Genomic DNA, 19,874 nt, shown 5'->3' with positions numbered 1-19,874 from the left:
CCAATTTTGTTTGCTCAATTATTTTGACCATCCAACACGGATGTATTCATACATTTTTATAACAAAAACCATTGTCGTAATCTGCTTACCATCTCCAGTGATATCCAGTTTTTCAACCCAGCTGAACGGCATATCCAGGTGCTTCTCAGTGTCCACCGCAGTTCTCTTGTCAGTAGTGTCGATACCAACGAGCTGACGCCTGAAGAAGGGTTCTCCAGCCAGGAGATGTTCCCAACAGGATAGATCTGCCAGGTCATAGTTTAGTTCTGCAAGACTCTCTTCCGGTTCTTTCTGGATATTTACCTGAGCGTGAAAGAAGAAGTTTTAATGACTGTAAGCGTCTGTTTTATCACTTTCATATAAGTACCCGATAAACATAATTATGCAGATAGTTCATACAAATTATGTTTTATAATACAACCACTAACCAGTACATAGTTTTCTACATGAAAATCCTTATAATAGGTATACTTAAGGATGCGTTTGCAGAAGTTTATAACATGAACACGGTTTTGTATCTTGAGCACTCGTCAAAAGAATTATGATCGTATAACATCAGCAACTTTAGCCCACCTCATTTATCTTACATCACCTATGGAAATGAATTCTAGTCTACAATCATTTTCAATGAACTCTTCTATATCTTACTTACTCAAACCATTTTCTAAGTGTAACAAACACTAAAAACCGCATCAAAATCGATTCAGCCAGTCGCGAAATAATCGCGGACTAATAAACAATAACAATCTGATATAAGTCAAGTTGAGAAACTCCTCCATTTTTTTGAAGTCGATTAATAAACTCACATAATAATTCTCATGGTTATAAACGCTCTCGATGTGTTGGTACTGTTTGGCGTCCAGCGGGTACCCGTTACCCTCACTGGGCTCAATGAAGAAAGGCTCCTCGACCCCCATGAAGTGAGGCAGCACCAGCACCCAGGCGTGAGTACGCCAGCCATCCATCTCGTCTGGTGGTGGTTTCTCTAATTCCTGGAATGTAGCGATAGTTAGGATAGGTAAAGATAGTTACTCTACTATCTAGACTCTCTGACGCTCCCTGTCGCCTCGCCAAGACGGGAGAAGTCATTGGATGACTTCCCCCTTCCTCAAAAAAAAAAAAAAAAAACTTTCTAGACTCTGAACTATACCCAGACTCCATTCCAAAAACTCTCCGATGCACAAATATACACATTACCAAATTTTTTTTTGTCGTGGTAGGCTTCCTCCTACCTCAAACCTTCTCCGTGTGAGAAGGGGCCATTGGTTAGCTCTGGTGCTATGGGGCTAATGATGTGATGTGATAGTCTTTTCGTACCGCAAGTTTGATAGTCGTATTGGTTTGTAAATACCGCCGGCGACAGTACATTCTAGTTTTAATATGAGTAAGGATGTATGTGTATGGTACGAAACTACACCTTGGAACGAGCACCTAACTTCACTGACTGATAGACTCACAGAATATTATTTATTTCTTTCTTTGTTGACGTTTCAAAGTACCTAAGTATATGGTTTAATTGGAATAAATGATTTGACTTCGACTTTGATACTCACAGCTATTTTCCTTTGCCTCTCATTTTCTATCTTATCCTTTTGACTTTGTATCTTATTGGCTTCTTTGATATCCATGTCCTTACAATATTTCGACGTTAGGTCTGGGAGAGGCACCAGCTTGTAGCGCGGCTCTTCTTCTGGCGGCGGAGGTTCCTCGATGACCTATCAATATGGAAGAAACAAACACATAAAAGTATCTTTTCTTTTTGTGTACTATGAGTACTTATTATTGCAGTTATTTTTTGTGTTGAACCACTTTTAGTCAAGTAAGCATCTTTATAAATAAAAGGGTTTGTAGCAAAAATTACCTAAACTACAGGTCTAGCCAAGATATAATCTGTCTGCGTCAAATGCCACAAGGTCAACAGGACTTTTTGGAAAACGGATTTTGACTGCCAAAAAAAAACTGAAGGTGAATCTTCCGTTAAAGATGCACCTATGCGATGCATTTGACATTTGAGGAGTTAATAGTTTAATTTAGTTATTCAACTGGTAAATAAATTAATACCATGAAATTGATCGTATTGAATCAGTAGAGACCATTTTTATCATCCTTCCAAACTAAAATCAGACATCATATTATCTGATTTTTGCTACCCAAATCTTCAACCAAGTTCCAATATGCTTTCCCATCACTTCCTCACCTCATTCTCATCAGGTATCTCAGGACATATGGTGCGGTATCTGATGGCCATGCAGACGTCTCTGGTGGCACAGCCCACCACCACGTATGCATCATATCCAGCGCCAATGAGCCATGAGACAAGCACATGAGCTAGCTCGAAAGGGTTCGCGCTACGCCGGATAATTGCCGTGTATGGGGAGATAAGGCGTTCCGGCTGCAAGAAGAGATTAACAGGGTAATTAAAATTTATTTTTGGTATCACCTACGTGATATGGAACAAAGGCATGAGACTATTTCCATTATAATTTAGTTGGAAAACTTCTAGGTATTACGTTTACTCGTTAGAGAGATAGATGGCGTTAGTTGTATGGACGTTGAGATTTTAGCGAAGTGAAGTTTCATTTCATTTTGATTACATTTATGCCTACATAGTTTTAGATATTGATGTTTATTTAGTTTTTAGATAACAATAAAAAAGTTGTCCAGTATTGTTAGCAAACAATAAGTAAATTTTGTTAAACCACAGTAAAATATGAACCATTATAAGTAAGAACTACAAAACATGCAAACTCTTAAAATAAAATAAATAATATTCAAAGCAGGAAACATTCCTTCTAAAACACCACTTATTAATACAAAAACAATACAAAAAAAAGGAAGTCAAATTAAAAAGAAACCAATCGTCTATTAAAAAGTCTAACAAAAAAAAAAACACAAAAATCTTTGCGAGTGAAAAAAAACTTCGTATAAAAAAAGGGAGTTCCCACGATTATTATTGTTGGCTATCATAAATGGGTACGGGGGGTGGGGGTGGCCCCAACCTCACCCCCCACAAATTGAATTCAAAGTTGAGGGAAACAAAGTCGGCATTCGCAACTTTCGCGTTCAACTTTCACTTTTCATTGAAAACTTTTCAGTACTTTCGCTATCAGTTTTCTTTTCCGCGTTCGCTTTTACCTTTTATTTGTTGTTGTGTTTAATTGTTTTTAATCGTTTATATTAGTTATTACTGTAATTAATTTTTGTTGGTTTATTTTTATCGAAATTATTACATAACTTACTTAACGTACTTGTATGTTGTTAAAATAATCTCTAGATATAAAAATCAATTGTTGTTTGTTAGTCTCACTGAAACTCGAGAATGTCTGGACCAGTTTGGCTAATTTTGGTCTTGAATTATTTGTGGAAGTCAAGAGAAGGTTTAAATATACTAATTTAAAGAATGTACATAAATTAATATTTTATGAAAATTGCTTTCTGCCCGCAGCTACGTAGGTACGCGTTGCAAATTTTTTTTTGTCCACGTCAATAATAGATCACATACCAAATAGCTTACTATCTTGAAAAATATGGAATGTTCCATACAATGTTCCACCCTCCATTTCAGAAAAGTGGAGGGTTAAAAAGAGACAAAAAGTAGCCTAAGTTAGTTGGAAGGCTGGAGAGTAATCCAACTAAAAAAAAAAACAGAAAAAAACCCTCGCTCCGTTGCGACGTGAAGAAAGGAGCAACAAACATACTTTCCCATTTCCCATTTATAATATGTATTATACAGTATGGAGATCACTCATATTATTTAAATCAAACTACATTGTCCTTAGAAGCATAATACAACTAAATATTTCAATGAAAACCGAAAATTCAAAATAAATCTAACAAAATAAAGAAACTAATCAAGTATTACATTCTGTGGGATCAGCTTTATGTTTCTTGAACACAGAAGAGTCGTAATATTGTAGGCTGTCTAGGAATTTTATAGACATGCGGCGCGGCTGTTATAATACCGTAATTGTAAAGAGTGTTCAAATTAGCTCACTGAGAATAATGCACTTTTTGGCTTAATTACTGAGGCTATTTCGCTAATTTTGCGTATATTGTCAGCCAAGATGATAACAAATATGTGCTTTAAATTAAGTCATAAGAGGTTTCCCCATGCGGTATATAGTATAATTATAGTATAGTATAGTATGAATGTATACCAAAAATTCTTCAACCCATTTTAGACCTACTGCCACTAAATATGAAGTACACAATAAATCAACTCCTCCAAAACATTATCTTTTAACAACTCTCTATTAGAAGTTAGGCGTGATATTAAATCGGTAATTCAGTTACGAGGAGTAACAATACCAGGCTCCCTCCGTCAGACCACCACAGATTAAATGTAGCGGAAAGTAGTCAGCCACTAGTGGTGACTGATGGCAATGGTTGGCGTTCGTAGATAACCATTGGCGCCACGTCACGGTCGCTGGGGTCAGCTGACAATAGACCCGCAATGATCCATGTGTTTTGAATTAATTATGTTGCTGTGATACTTGTTTAATATGCTGGTGGTTGTAAAAATGTGATGTTGATCAGTTTGGTTGTAAGTATAGTGTTTGTGTTTATAAACAAAGATCATAAGGACATCAAAAGATGTTGGGACGAGAAAATTACCTATGTAGGTTTTCATTACCTATGTAGGCTTAACTGGTAAAATACTATGATTGTCATCCCAGAGAACAATAGCTTTAACGTTACGATATGTAACTTTTATGTCAATGTGAGTATCATGAGACATGATATTAATTACGGTAAATACGACGGACTACTTTACTATGGGCCCCAGCGCGACTTGAAACTAGTCGAGGTACGTGAGTACGATTTGATCGATCGTGTAAGTCGTATAATATCACTTTTTTATAGAGTAAGCCGATAAACGAGCAGATGGATCACCTGATGGTACGCAATCGCCGCCGCCCATGGAACTTGAAACACCAGAAGCGTTACAAGTGCGTTGCTAGCCTTTTGGGGTTTAGGAATTTAAAGGTTGTTGGAGGTTGTGGGGTTATTGGGTCTCCGGTAACCTCACACACACAACGAAAACGTTATTTCACGTCGGTTTTCTGTGAAGCCGTGGTATCACTCCGGTCGAGCCGGCCCATTTGTATCAAAGCATGGCTCTCTCACACAAATTTCAGTCACTTTTATTGACACTTTGCTAAAGCTAAACAAAGAACCAGATTTCACTTTCAACTAACAACAACCAAACACAAACCAAGTGGAAAATTATGCATAAGACGAGCGACATTACCTTCCCAATGAAGCTAGGAACGTAATTAGCAAAGCTATTTATCAATTAACATAGTTCAAACAAGCGAGCTAGCCAACAGAACATGAAAACAATGTCAGCCTCCACAAACTGTGAATAAGAAATAGACACACAGATGTACATTGTAGACACATGGAGGTTACTGAGGTTAGAAACAACAGTACGTGTTAATATTCAATTCAAAAGCGCAGTTTACCTGCTAGGAATGTGTAGCTATTATGAAGATGATGATAAGAATTATTAATATTCTTATTAATAAATATTGTAAAATGAAGCGGAGAACTTTTATGATAAATCCTGTAGTTTGGAGGCTCAAGATTGATATGGGTTTACTTTTATTCTTTGACTACGAGGGTGAAGCTGCGACTGGAAAACAGAGCGGGCGGATCACCTGATGGTAAGCAATCGCCTGCCGACCATGGACACCCAAAACATCAGAGGCGTTACAAGTGTAGTTGTTGGGGAATCGGGGATTGGGAAGATTAGGAATGGGGTAATTAATACTCAGACAAAGAAAGACAACGCAAGCGTTGTAGCATGAAACAACGCTTTAGGTCGTGGTATCACTCCTGTCGAGCCGGCCCATTCTTGCCGAAGCATGGCTTTCCCACACTTAAAAACTTGATTTTGAAGCCATATTGATCATTAAAAACCCTGAAAAGTTAGGTTATATTGTGGGTCATTAGTATGGTAAATGGCGGCAAGTTTATTGTCATTGTCCAAACACTGTATTGGATACGAAGAATTTTGAAATATCTTTCATTCTTTGTTTGATTAGGAATTGTGTTTGAGACTTCTTGCGTCAGTTGCGTAGTAATGATAAGTAGATAGTATGATTTTGCAATTTATGTTTTGGTATTCTATTCTAGTCCTGCACTAAGAGCAATACCACGAAAATAAATGGCATTACGAGTAGGTACACCTAAACCTTACCGTTACCAAAGGCAGGGTATATACCTACATATAATATTCAGCTCAAAAGCGCAGTATGAGGTGAACCACACACGTACATAGATGTGTACGTACAGTAGGTACATATAGCCTGCTGTATAGCCGGTGCAAATTAGACCATGCCACGTCCCTCGCTTTGAGTCGCGCTTGACCAAGCGTTATTCGGATTTCGAACAAGACGCCCACCGCACTAGGGCTGCGACACATCCGTTCGCATCGTATCGATACTGAGTATCGATTCGGGGTCTCAGAGCTGCCGACGCGTAGTACGCCACTCATGCGAGACCGTGCTGTGACTCTAATTGAAAATGCTGTGCCTATGTCGATATCGATATTCGATAGTTCATTATTTTGTACCTCCATTTTCGTGAAAATTTGTGGTAGGCATCTGTTTTAAACAAAGGATTAATCAGAGGTGTATGATGTCATATGAACATAACATAGTTACTATGTAGTAACTATGTTATGTTCATATGAGGAGATGAGGTTATTATTTACAGAGGTTGTAATACAAGTGCTGTAAAGTCACCAGTCAGTATAAATAGCTATAATATAATAGAAAACAATAACTGATTTGTGAAGATAAAGAAATTGGAGTTCATATAACTAAACTTCTAGCAAAGAGCAGTATCTTAAACCTTCATATTCTAAACGAGAAAAAGCTAAAATCACATCCACTAAATATATATCTAGTAAAACACCCCTTTCCGAATAAAAAGTGACCACATCCTGTGTAGTGCAGACACTATACATATAATAAAATCGGGTATGTAGATTATGATAATGATGATGATTATGGTATCTCTGTTCCAAGTGACATCTTGATCCCTTCAGCCGTTTTGTCGTGAATGAGTAAAAAACAAACAAATTTTCGTATTTATAATATTAGTAGGATTGACTCAAAGTAATTGGAGTTCATATAACTTTTAAACTTCTAGCAAAGAGCAGTATCATTAAACTAAACTTCATATTCTAAACGAGAAAAAGCTAAAATCACATCCACTAAATATATATCTAGTAAAACACCCCTTTCACGTAACATAAACATACGACATAAAAGACCACATCCTCCGGTCCACGAGTAGTGCAGAGAACGGTATTTTTTATCGACAAATAAAACTAAACACGTTGATAAAGGAGCGCAGCGCGGGGGCGCTTTCCAAGAACGGCAGTCCGCGCGAGTGATTTGCGCCACCCGCCGCCTAGCGGTCGCGACCAAGTAGGGGTGACCTGGCATTACGACAGTTTATCGACATCGATAACATGTTTAATTATTTAAGTAAGCAAATTCATTGAGGTGGGTCAAGTTAGACATAAAATAGGGGAGATCATTTTTGTTTACGTTTTCAGATGAGGCAGCAGTTTGTTATACGTAGGTATATGTATAAAATTTTAGTAAAGCCACAGGTATATCGACATCGTCAGCGAAAGTACCGGCGCGGCGTACGACTATCGACGGGTGTCGGTTGTTTAAACGTGTCAGTTCCATTGTCAACAGGGGTTCGTTTCCCAGGCTGGAGCACTTGGTCGTGCGCAAACAAAGGAGTGTTTTTGTCGCTAACGGCGGGTGGGCGCCGCGAGTGTTGTCCGTGGCGACGAGCGGCCGCGGGCGTCGGGCCGGCCGCGGGTCGATATCGCTCGAGATCTGTCGGCCTACGCGCCCGCCTCGCCGGCCATTTGCCTACCTCGACGCCTCGGGCTCGTGTGTACATAACCCGCCACCCACCACCCCGGCCGATACTCCCCCGCAGATTACCGCCTACAAAGCAAACTTCATTGGTACGTGCATGCAATATGCGCAAGGAGCAGGCCCGAATTGCACCTCGGACGGCCACCCGGCCAGATTGCTTTGATATCCTACTCGTCCCGTATATAGGCCATTGCATCTCGAATCTTGGTTAAAGGCGTCTCTATTTCAAACACTGTTTCAGTACATAGCGCTCTCGCAATCGCGTTAATTACTCACAAGATGGGAACTGTGTTACCTAACGTTGCCTACGGGATGTTTCTGTCAGAGCCATTCTAACCAAGACGTGGATAACGTTTCATCTGCTTTGTTATCAATGCTAAGTCTCTCTCCAAGATACACCAAATAGAATTTGTGAATACTTATCTATTATTCACTGTAAAAGCTGAACTTTTAATGCAAATGTTAAAAATCATGTGCGAGTATCTCAACATAGGGACCATCAACAGGTGGGTATGGTAATGAACTTATGATCATCCCATATCGTAACTTATACTCAAAATTCAGTTCTAATTATTAAAACAGAATTCACATTGAACATTTTGAACAAAGAAAACCATAGTCAACTGAACAAAACTATGCGGAGGTTTTAGAATTCACCATAATAAATACTGTTGCGCCGAAATCATGAAAAAAGTGCTATCATATGCTATTGCAAGCGCAAACACATAAAGTTGTCATCTTTAAAAAATACGTATGGATCCGCGAACGTAAGTTTCAATTTGAAAACCGGAGAGTGCCGTAAATCGGCCAAGTGCAGTCGCTGCGCCCTCCCGCCCTCTGAAAGAGGGAAAGTTCACATTTGCATATTGGCCTCGGCTCGGCTGTGGCGCCGCGAAGTTTACGACAAACTTTGTTCGATTGTGGGGCCAACTGATCACTGTTGCCAACTTGGTGCTAATAAACTAATTTGTATCAGGACTCGTTTTTAGGACAACAAAACAATTTATTTCTTTGTTCGTTCAAATATTCCATGTTTGTCGGCAAAGTGTCGTGTGTTTTACTAGCAGTATTTATTTAATCAAATGGTTTATTTACAAACTTTATGAATATTTCACTGACATTTTTAACGTAAAATTTCTCCTTTGAACGCTTCTCTTTGTTTTTTTTCGTGCACTGAGTAATCAAACTACATTTCACAAACAATCCGAGCAAATAAATTATATCTGTATTCACGTTACCGGCGTGGATGTGAGGCGAAGTTGTTTTATTTTTTATTTATATATGAATATCATGAAGTTTATATTTGCAATTTTTGTGGGTTTCGTGAAAACGGTGCAGATGACTATAACTATAGACATTTATTAAGCAGCCGTCCAATCAAGTAAATAAAATGTTTTACGTTATTATTTTTTTTCGGTTCTAATGATCGTTGAATATCTAACATGGATAAGAGCATACCACAAAAACATTTCTGTAATCATACAAATTGGTATCCGCGAAAAAAATTAACGAGAAAACTCACTCCCCACAATAAACAGACCGAAAAACAAACAATAAAGAGTGAATGAAATGAGTACGAGAGCTGAATGTGAATGAATGGGGCGCATCGAGCATCGACTCGGGTGTTTCTGCCCGCGAATATTTTAGGGTATTTCAATAAAGGCGACATCTTTAATCTAGGGTTGGGGTACGGGCATAAATCTTGCAGGTCCGGAGTCCGGGCGAGTTTTGAATCATTTAGCGCGGTGCGGCCGCGGGGCGCGACTTCCGTCCGGCACGTGCTGGACCACCCCCCGCGCGCCCGTCACACCCCCGCGCCCCGTGCTGCGCGTCTGTCTTGTCGAGACAAAGGGGCGCCAGTGATGTGACTAAACTCAACTATCGATGAAAACTTCTAACTTTTAGTTTGGTTGAAATTATATACAAAATATAAAATGTTATTGTATATTAATTGCCTGTGTTACATTAACCCTCTCAAATACTTATAATTAATGTTTTATATTTCTGCTCATACAATAGGAACAACACTAGAAATATACACTATAAAATACCTTAGTCAAATATCGAGTTCAAAGATTAAAATGAGTGTGACTCACTGCTAAGCCCTATTCCTGGAACGAGATACAACGAGTACTAAGTCTCCCGACAACAACTCTAAATCTTTAGGCAAATATTCTCAAATATTCATGCATGATTTAGAAAGGGTTGTTAATCTGCAAACTGAATTCCAGCTTTACTTGAGTATCGACTTTCCTTTGTCGACAGCAGGTTGGTCGAGGGTACTGAGCCGCATCCCTATCGGACGACGTCCGAGCCGCCTCTAATTTGAATTCACGGAGACTCCGCGACCGTCCGCCGCGTCGGGCGCGGCCGCCTTAATGAATCGCGAGGGGGGTGGGGGCCACCCTCACCCACCGGGGGGCGATCGGACGGCCACCGCATCCTCCGCGCGGATAAGTGACGCCCGTGTTGCTCCGTACATAGGTACGCCTTATGTATTGCGGCACATAGCGGCCGGCCTGTACCTACGTAACGCTCGCCAAATTTATGTCCCGCACATGTCTAGAGACCGCGGCCGTACCTTCACAGGGATTTTGCGTGTTTACGTACAAACGAGAGGCCGCTGAAGATATTCGAGACGGAATTTTGCTTGGACCCTTATTGATGATCCGCTCGGGTTTCGTTAATCCTGCTCCCGAATTTGGATACACACACCATTTTTGATATTCGTCGGTGTGAATTTCACTATTCGAGAATCTTCTCATAACGACGAGATAGAGTAAATGTTCCTCAAGGAAAACGTCGTTTAAACGCTTTAAACACGCGTCGCGCTCAGACTTAAGTGTCGGCGAAGGGTTTTAAATAAAATAATGCAAATGAACCCCCGAACAGTAGAGCTGTAGCCTCGGGCTCCACACGACTGCTTTGTCCAACTCGTAGTTGGCTGTAAACAAAAACTTGCTAATGGGCAATTATGCAAATAGCGTGCTCGTGATGACCAATCAAATCGCAGTAAATTATTCAGTCGATACGAATGCGCCTCGGGTCGATTTCATTTGGACTCTATCGATGCCATACATGGTCACTTGATGTCGATAAATTTCTGTTTAAGGAATGTAGTTATCAGCGTACCAACTACGTCAATTATTCGGGTTCGATGAAAAAACTCCCAAATTTCATCTTACAATATAAGTACTGTGACATTGAATATTATCATTAAGATATTTGAACAAGTTACAGTGGCGATCGAACCGTCAATCTTTATCCCATCTCATCACTACAGCGTATCAAATCCACTTACTTTCTCCGTAATAATAATATCGCAATCCCCTAATACATAATGCCCAAATTGTCCGTCGGGTCCGTGATCAGTCGAGCTGTCAGTCGGAGCCCCGGGTCGCGGGTCCCGGCGACGTCCCGCGTCTCGCGACCATTATACTCGATAATCACGCGATATCGATTGGCATGCGTGCTGCCCTAATTTGGTGCCCGGGAATTAAGAGTGGAACGGACATCACTATTGTTTTTTTTTTCGTTGGAATTTTTGGGGTTCTTTCTGCAAAGGCAAGGGAGGCGAACGTTATTTTGTTTGTGTTATGGGAATAATAAAAGTAACATGCAAAACTGACATGGTCACTAGTAATATTATTACAACTTAAAACGGGATATTTATCCCATATCCACGTGTTTAAGTTTTTGTGACTTTCTGATATTTCAACACAGTTGCAAGCGCCATGATCATGGGTGAACTGATTAACTATCGCAAACTCACAAAAAATAAAAAACATGGTAAATATCCCGTTTTAAGTTTTAATGATATTACATGCAAAATTTAACAACAGTTATACTCTCGCATAAGAAGAGAACATTGGCAAATTCTTGACAGCAACTCCTGTGTCTACTGTAAAACATTTGAAAATATACATATGTATACTTAATTAAAAATTATAAACGCGTTTAAATAAAAACTTAAACAACTGCAGTTGTTAAATCAACCGGGAAGTGGATGAACTGAGTTATTTTGTGACGCAACCGTCCTGAAGCAACAGGTGGTCATATTAACAGATATTTTATAGCCGTCACAGTACGATGCTAACGTTTGGAAATCTATTGTGTGACGTCATAATGTGTTGTGATGTTATTTGTTTTAATTATGGAATATAAAAAGATGACGTAATGTGATTTGTGTGGTTGGTGTTATTGTACAAGTTATTTGTATACTGTTTCTGAATCCTATGAGAGTTTTTTTTTGATAGTTTAACCGTTTTTTTTTTGGTAGCGGCCTCCAGAAGATAAAAGATTATGAAATACAGTGTATGTTATTATTAAAAACAAAATCAAATAACTATGTAAATAACTAAAATTAACAAAGTTATTCATTCAGCGCTAGAGCTTTCTACCATTTTTATCGAACTAATGAATACTTAGTACTAGCTATTATTACATAGTTTAACTAAAAACCAATTAATGTAAAAACTATCTCAATATAAGTCTAAAACTATTACAGTTTGTACTTTATTAGGTCAGGCGAAAAAAGATACCATAATTAAAATTGGGAGAATCTGTCTAACAAAAACCAAGGCTGTTGGTTTTGAAAATCGGTTGATTCTGAGACAATACGTTTTGTGAGTGTAAGCATAATTGCTAAGCAGGAGGCTTAAAAAGAGCTAGAAATCTTTGAACCCTTTAAATTTTTTAGACTTAAAAAGTAGTAGGATTTGCTCTCGAGCGTTTAGGAGCGTTGCGTTTCGCGCGCGCTTCAAAGAGCCTCCACATAGCGTTAGGGCTGATGCTGACTCAGAGCTGCAAACTAACTAGCGGGTTACCGGGGCACCGGCTCAAAAAGCAGGAGTTGGAACGGAATGGTTTTTAGTCAGTAAGAGTCCGAACGCCTCACCCAAGGCGGGAGAAGTCATTGGATGCTTTTCAACCCACAGAAAAAAAACACGTTTCGTTAACTACATGGGTGTCTGATTAAAATAAAGATGAGATTTTCATCATACACTGGATACCATACTGCCATATTCGAGAGTTTTTAAATCGAAAACACAATATATGTTTTGTTTACACTACAGATCGATACAGCGACATTATACCCTCTAGCAAAATAGCAACCTTTTTAACAAAATTAATAAAAATAATGTAATCAAACCGCACTTTCTCTGCTGTACGCAATGCAGGCTCTTTACAAGAGTCCCTCGCACTGGTCTCACACACCCCAAAGATGTATTCACTTAGCTAAATTAAACCACGGTTCATTTCTTTACATATTAAAATGGCAGCGAAGAATTTAAGCATTCAACTATCTAACAGCAACGCAGTTGTTACTAGCTACTAACTATTGGAGTTAGAATCCGTTCAATTTTTCTAAAAGTGAAATATTTTGTAAAATGCGAAATATTTTGTCACCCCTTTGTCACTCACGTATTAAACTTTTCAGCTTTGCACTTTTTTGCTATTAGTCCCGCATAATAAAATAGGCTCGCTTGGAGCCTATTTTTATACACCGGGCGTAAAAAATTCTGAACACCGCCAGACATTTTCGAAAAATCATTAAGAACCAAATCGAACCAGATATTTCTTGTTCATCCGACCTCCTACCACTTGGAGAAGGAGGCAGCGCAGTGGCTCTATTTTCTTCCGCGGTATCCATATCTCGCAATACGTTTTTTTTATCTAATGATTTTTTCAGCCTTAGGTGAAGCGAGAGGGGGTGGCAGACAATTACTGACTAAAAAGAAACCACCTCGTTCCTACTCCTGCTTTTCGAGTTGGAGCCTCGGTAACCTGCTAGGCAATCTGCAGCTCCGAATCTAACAATACTTAAGTCATCGTTGCCCATCAAATCCTAGGTTTCTACGAATATAGATTTTAGGCATCTTGTATTAAACTTTAGGAATTTGTCAGTCCGGTGACATTTCAACTTTGTGTCTGAAACCTAGGTAGACGTAGAAATAGAATAAGTTTTGATAAATAAAGTTATTTAAATCCCTATGGCATTTAGGGACATGATGGCATTGGACATGTAATGGAAATAATTGGACTGTCTAGGTATAAGGTATGTACTTCCATTTACAATTAGATCTTATAAATAAGGCTATGAATTTGCTTTTGTATTATTGCGGCACACTATGATAGTTAAGGATTTTTTTTAAGGGAGGAAAATCATCCAATTACTTCTCAAGTCTTGGGCGAGACGAGGGAATGTCAGACTCTTACTGACTAAAACCCACTCCATTCCTACTTCTGCCCTTCGAGCCGGATGCCCCGGTAAACCCGCTTGGTAGTCCGCATATAGTTAAGCATTCTTAGGATAATTTCACATACATATACGTCTATTAGATATATTGACTTGCTGATTTTTAGACGGGTACTCCCTCTCACCTCACCTAAAAGAGGAGCCATTGGATAATTAATTATCCTTAACAAAACAAGAGCCAATGAAAGATTGATAAAACTATAGGTTAAGCTGTAATTCTTTTCCCTCTCATTTTTTTTCTTTACCAAGCTACCATATATTTTAAAGAACTCGATAATTTTTACTATTGTACTTTATACTTTTGTCAACTTACACCCCTCAGTTTCTTAATGCGAGCGACATTATGTCTGCACTTAAGTTTAGCAGTCAATTCATGATTGAGTTTCCAGGTGGCATTGCAATGACCGCCGGCACTCCGGCACCGTATCCGCGCCGGTATCACCGGTACTACGGCATTACACTCGCGGGAGGCGACGTGCCTCCCATGCGCGCGCGCCGCATCCGCTAGTGACGATCTAAGTCGGTTCCATATCGATAGATCGTCGATTTTTTGTCGATTATTCGTTGAGTAAGGTAGTTATGTATATGATAGGTAAGATAATCATCTTCTTAACATAACGCGTAGCAAACACGTAGTACGTGTCGTAGCGCTCTCGTAGTAATTACGTAGCAAGATCGTAGCAAACAGGCCTTTCGTTACATTCACGAAGTTACACGCTTTATTTCAATTCTCTGGGTGTCTTTTCTAATACCTGTACGTGGCATATAATGTAAGGTCATCAGAACGCAATAGCAATTTACCTCAAGTTGAAATATTTCACTACGAATACCAAAGTACTCCGATACTAATAAATCGATGAAACACCACACCCGTCACTAGCACGCGGTTTCTCCGCGGCTCGCGTGAGGCACTCCCTGGCGGGCGCGATACAATCTCCCGCGAATGTGCGTGACCACATCCTTCCCCCGCCGCGCCTGACCTCACCCCGCGTCCACTGCGTGTCACACCGCGGTCCGCTGCGCCCGCGCCGCCGCGGTGGCCAAGCTTCCGGCCGGTAAAGCTCCGCGACAAGGTCACGCGAACTGGGTTCGTTTGATTTACGATGAAGGTTGTTCGTTAATGAAGAGGTGTTCATTTGTAGTTTATTGCTGAACATATACAGTTAATTATTTTGGTCTGGCGTAAAAAAATCAAAGGCAGAATACTACAGTTAATCAGTGGTTGGTGTCAATGCCGTTTTCTATCGCAGTGGATGGAGGTGGCGGCTTGTCGTTCTACGTGGAGGATTAAGGGGGAGGCCTTTGTTCATCAGTGTTCATCTTTCGGCTGATGATGATAATGTAAATGCCATTAACAAGACGAAAATGACCCTCTTCTCATTTCAGGCATCCGAACTAGAGAGACACAGAATACAACCGATCTAATTAACCATATATCGAGTACGACCAGAGATTTCCACAACAAAATGGACGGCCATACGTCAACACCTACTCGTACACAAGAGTGTAGTAGGATTAAAACTAATTTGTCGAAAGGGGCACACCTGCAGGGCGTGTTAACAAAGCTTGACATAATCGTAAAAGTGCTCGTAAATCGAACGAGCCGCACTTAAAAAAGGGTTCCAAGTCCCTACAAGTATGTATAAGTATGTACCTACTGTTGTTTTACGCGAGAGGAGACGTATGGCTGCTGGGATCGGTGATACAACGCCTCCCAGCTGTGGACAGTCTAGAATATTAGAAAGATAAAAAACGGTTTTAATGTAAATTACTGTTTAGATCAAGTTTCACTGGTCAGATATCATATTTTGTTACATAACTTGCTTCTCTCTTTGTTATGTTTTCCATCAATCAACGGTTTTGGTTTAGCTGAATTAATTTTGATATGTTTCGGTATAAATCGGTCGAAAACGATACGAACTAAATATGTTTTGTGTATATCTTTTCTAGACCTACTCGCCTTTTTAGTTCTACGAGATAACTTACGGTACTTTCCAAGTATTTACCAAGCCTCAAACACTTCGATATTCAGGAAAGTCATAGGAAAGTTCGTCAGACTAAAGAAAAATGAGGATTTTTTTTAAACTGAGAAAATCCTACCGCTATTGTTAAAACGTCTACCTACCTAGGTAAGCTCGTAATGAATAAAATAAGAGAAACGACCACCAAGCGACCAGAGGTCCACATAAAACTTCTAAGATCAATACGATCACAGATCAGTTTTCGCAAAAAGAAATAAAAAACTTAATTCCCACGGTATGCTCTCAGTCTCTGGGCAATTTTTATTTTCCATCGCAGCAGGTGAATTTATCTATACAGGCTGCGTCTGGCTCGTAAAAACATTACCTCCGCGCTTTATAACGTCGGTTAACGACAGTGCTAAGCACCTTACGATACCTAACGTATTCAGATATGCTATTTTTAATCTCGAACTTTTTTCTAGTTATAGGGATTTAAAAGGAAATTGGTCAATAATGTATAGTGTGTAATTTGAACTTTAAATAATTATTGTTGATGATTAGTATCTATTACTCAGCCCCTATTACATGGGACTTATAACACAAATGGTGAAAAGTGGGTCAACATAGTATTGCCGCTATACTATGTTCACCCATTTTTACATACTGTAATATCCACCTCTGTCTACCCCTTCGGGGATAAAAGGTGCGAGGTTGATTAGTATCTGTTGAATACTAAGATCTAATGTCTAGTTAACAGTTGATGATAAGAGTTTACATTAGTTAGAACCAATCTAATGAGACTTCCCCTATAAAGTAATAAATTAGAATTAGAGGTTCAATTTATTTTGGTCACTACAAACTTATACTAATACTTATGTACAGACATTCGAAAAAGAAAGCAATATGATTATATTTCTTATCATCATACAATCTCAGATTCGGTCCAATTAAGAAGAAACAATAAAGTCCTTTATAAGGCACTCGTCAGCGGATCGTTTTCGATAATCCCCCGAAAATTACGAAGTACCCCTTATGTAGGTGGAAAGGGGGAAATTAATCGTATTGTAGTAAGACTGGCACTGATAATATCGGGGCAGACGCATTCGACTGTGTACTGATAACAATACATTGTCCGGTCCTATGTATTGGGAAATTCGGCAGCGTTACACTGTGACTGTGATGTGTTGAAGTAATGGGTAGAAAGTAGGTGTGATAGAACTATGTTCTAGAAAGTTCTATTGTGGTTTGTAATAGGGTTGAAGTCAGTGCTGTTTCATCATCTCATATGCAATGCTGTTTACAGAACAGGAATTAAATATATGGAAACCGATTCCAAAAACCACAACTAGAAAAGGTTAATTGCTTAGTGTCAACCTACCAATAAAGATAATAGAAGAATTATATTTTACGAATGAAACTAACTACATAATTACATATATTACAACTTTCCGGAGCTGCGGGCTGCTTAGCGGGTTACCGGGGCTCCGCCTCGATAAGTGAGAGTTGGAACGGGGTTGTTTTTTAGTCAGTAAGAGTCTGTCATTCCGTCTCGCCTAGCCCAAGGCGGGAGAAGTAACGGGATGACATCTCCCCCTCAAATAAAACAAATATATATATTATGGTATTTTAATTTAAATGTTAACATTTTTTCACCTAAACCTCATAATTTAGCAGTTAGTAAACCTCAATTATATTTCTATAGACTCGAATTGAACTACTCGCAATTAGAAGTCGCGTTTGTGACCAATACACCATGGAAACAGTAGCTTATTAACATTCACTATAAGATACACACCAACACGTACACAACTAGAAACCTATCACACACACATAGGCACTAAATAAACTTGACATCGACATATTAAAAAATAAGGTTTCATTATTGACACTAGACACTTTTTGCCTAAAACTAGCAACGTGACCACATTTTCTACTGATCAGTGACCACGTTGCAAATACAGGAGATAGCCAGAGGCTACAAATGGGTAAATAAATGTTGGGTATGGATGTCGCGGCACGTGTACATTCAAAAATAGCCGATAGACGGGCAAGCACGTGAATTAATTGTCCACATCCTCTGATGAAAGCTGTCCTCGTGGGATGTCTATAAATGTATTAGTTTTGCGACAGTGAAGTTTTTTGTAAATAGTCTATAAAGCTTAGGTTTCTTCGATTTCGTAGTGGAAGCAATAAAATTACTAATTAGATATTGGTAATCATAAATTCTTAGGTTCTTGGACTAAGCAAAGTAAGACTATAAGGTATATCTAGTGATAGAATAAGAAGTTAGACATATTTTGTCAAGATTAAGTTTTTGGGAGAATATCGTGGTGCTGTTCTCGCTCTTATAACCATGGTGTTACACTATTACATGTAGTTCACTATATCATCGAACATTGGAAAAAAATACTACTTAATAAACTCCAAAATAACACATTAAAAACAAAACATTACATAAATAATGTATAGCTAACTGCCACGCGAAAATTTTCCCCATCACAAGTTCGCTTTTTCCTCAGAGCCTCTCGACCTTGCGTTCCCTCTGAGAGGTCGTCTGCTCGGCCCCCACCCTTGTCTCCCACTCGCTTCACTTACGACTTTCTTAAGGTTCTGTCTATAAAAATAATATAATAAGGACAAACCTTCTTTTTGGCAAATTCTTGGGGAAATTTCTTAAGTCTACTTGGATGCGATTAAATGAGATGTCAGTGAATAATGCATGTTTTCGCGCGGGGTTTTTACTCAATGAACAAAGGGGGAGATTCTTCAGTCTTGCTGCTTGACATGTATTTGATTAGAAGATTGGAAGTTGTAGGTGTAGTTTAAACACGTTAGTAGAAGAGGTTAGTTATAACAATGAATGAGTATTTTTATGACTTATTGTGTCAATTTGTATGTTGCCGTGCCCTAACCGGGTTTCATGTTGAAACTATAGTTAATGTGCTAATGTAATATCTATGTACCGAGACTCACATATGAATGCAATAAATGATTTGAGTTTTAGTTTATGTACTGAGAGTTTAATTATACAACTATAACATTGTTGTTGTTTTTTATTTTTTATTAGATTTTTATTAAACGAGAATTATTCGTTATATCGCAGTGGCAATTAACAAGAAACAATTGTTGTTACACAGACAATTTTCCTCAACTCTTGGCAATTAAAACAAACAATCTGTAATTTAAGAAGAAACAAAACCAAAGCATCTTGTACACAGAAACGGCATCCCCAATCCCAGTGAAGTCTAGAACTTATCCCGTTCACATTTTTCATTTGCCGTTGAGACACCGAGACCACGATTCCTCGCACAATTACAAACAAAGCTTCAACATCACAGACCCCAGCTGCAGTATGAAAGTGGAAATTCTTGGAGGCGTCGCATCGTCCCATGGGAGCCTGGGTATTTTTTACCCCCCTACCACCCGCGTCGGGAGGGTTAATTAGTCGCGAACGCGGTCCGGCTCCACTCCATCTAACTTGTTTCCTTCTTTATTTGCCCACTTGATACAAATGTGGGGCAACGTCAGCGCTGTATTGAGATGTTCAGACTAGTGTGATGTTTGGGCAAGATTCTGTTTGTTGTATTGTTGTGTGTGTGTAATGTACTTTATTTAGATGATGTGCAACAATAGTACCTGTAGTAAATAGTAATAAAGACGGAGCATAAACTATAATATCAGCATGTAATGTAAAACGAAGATTACAAAGAATACATAAAATTATTATTATTACTACGATGCTAT

At 39.0% G+C, this 19,874-nt stretch overlaps 1 protein-coding gene across 2 annotated transcripts in view; it reads right to left on the bottom strand.

The window, feature by feature from the left end:
* The window catches only part of LOC118275458 (dynein regulatory complex subunit 7), a 144,843-nt gene that overhangs the window by 5,502 nt on the left and 119,467 nt on the right, over positions 1–19,874 (bottom strand). For both annotated transcript variants that reach the window (XM_035593425.2, XM_050695543.1), the window contains 4 exons: positions 2,198–2,392; positions 1,554–1,715; positions 807–992; positions 90–303 (listed from right to left, as the gene is read on the bottom strand). In XM_035593425.2, coding sequence (XP_035449318.2) covers positions 90–303; positions 807–992; positions 1,554–1,715; positions 2,198–2,392 — 757 coding nt within the window. The remainder of the gene's footprint in view (positions 1–89; positions 304–806; positions 993–1,553; positions 1,716–2,197; positions 2,393–19,874) is intronic.

Source organism: Spodoptera frugiperda, chromosome 8 (genome assembly GCF_023101765.2).
Source record: "Spodoptera frugiperda isolate SF20-4 chromosome 8, AGI-APGP_CSIRO_Sfru_2.0, whole genome shotgun sequence".
Classification (NCBI taxonomy): Eukaryota; Metazoa; Arthropoda; class Insecta; order Lepidoptera; family Noctuidae; genus Spodoptera; species Spodoptera frugiperda.
The sequence above is the reverse complement of the archived record's forward strand: the minus strand, read 5'-3'. Positions and strand labels throughout refer to the sequence as shown.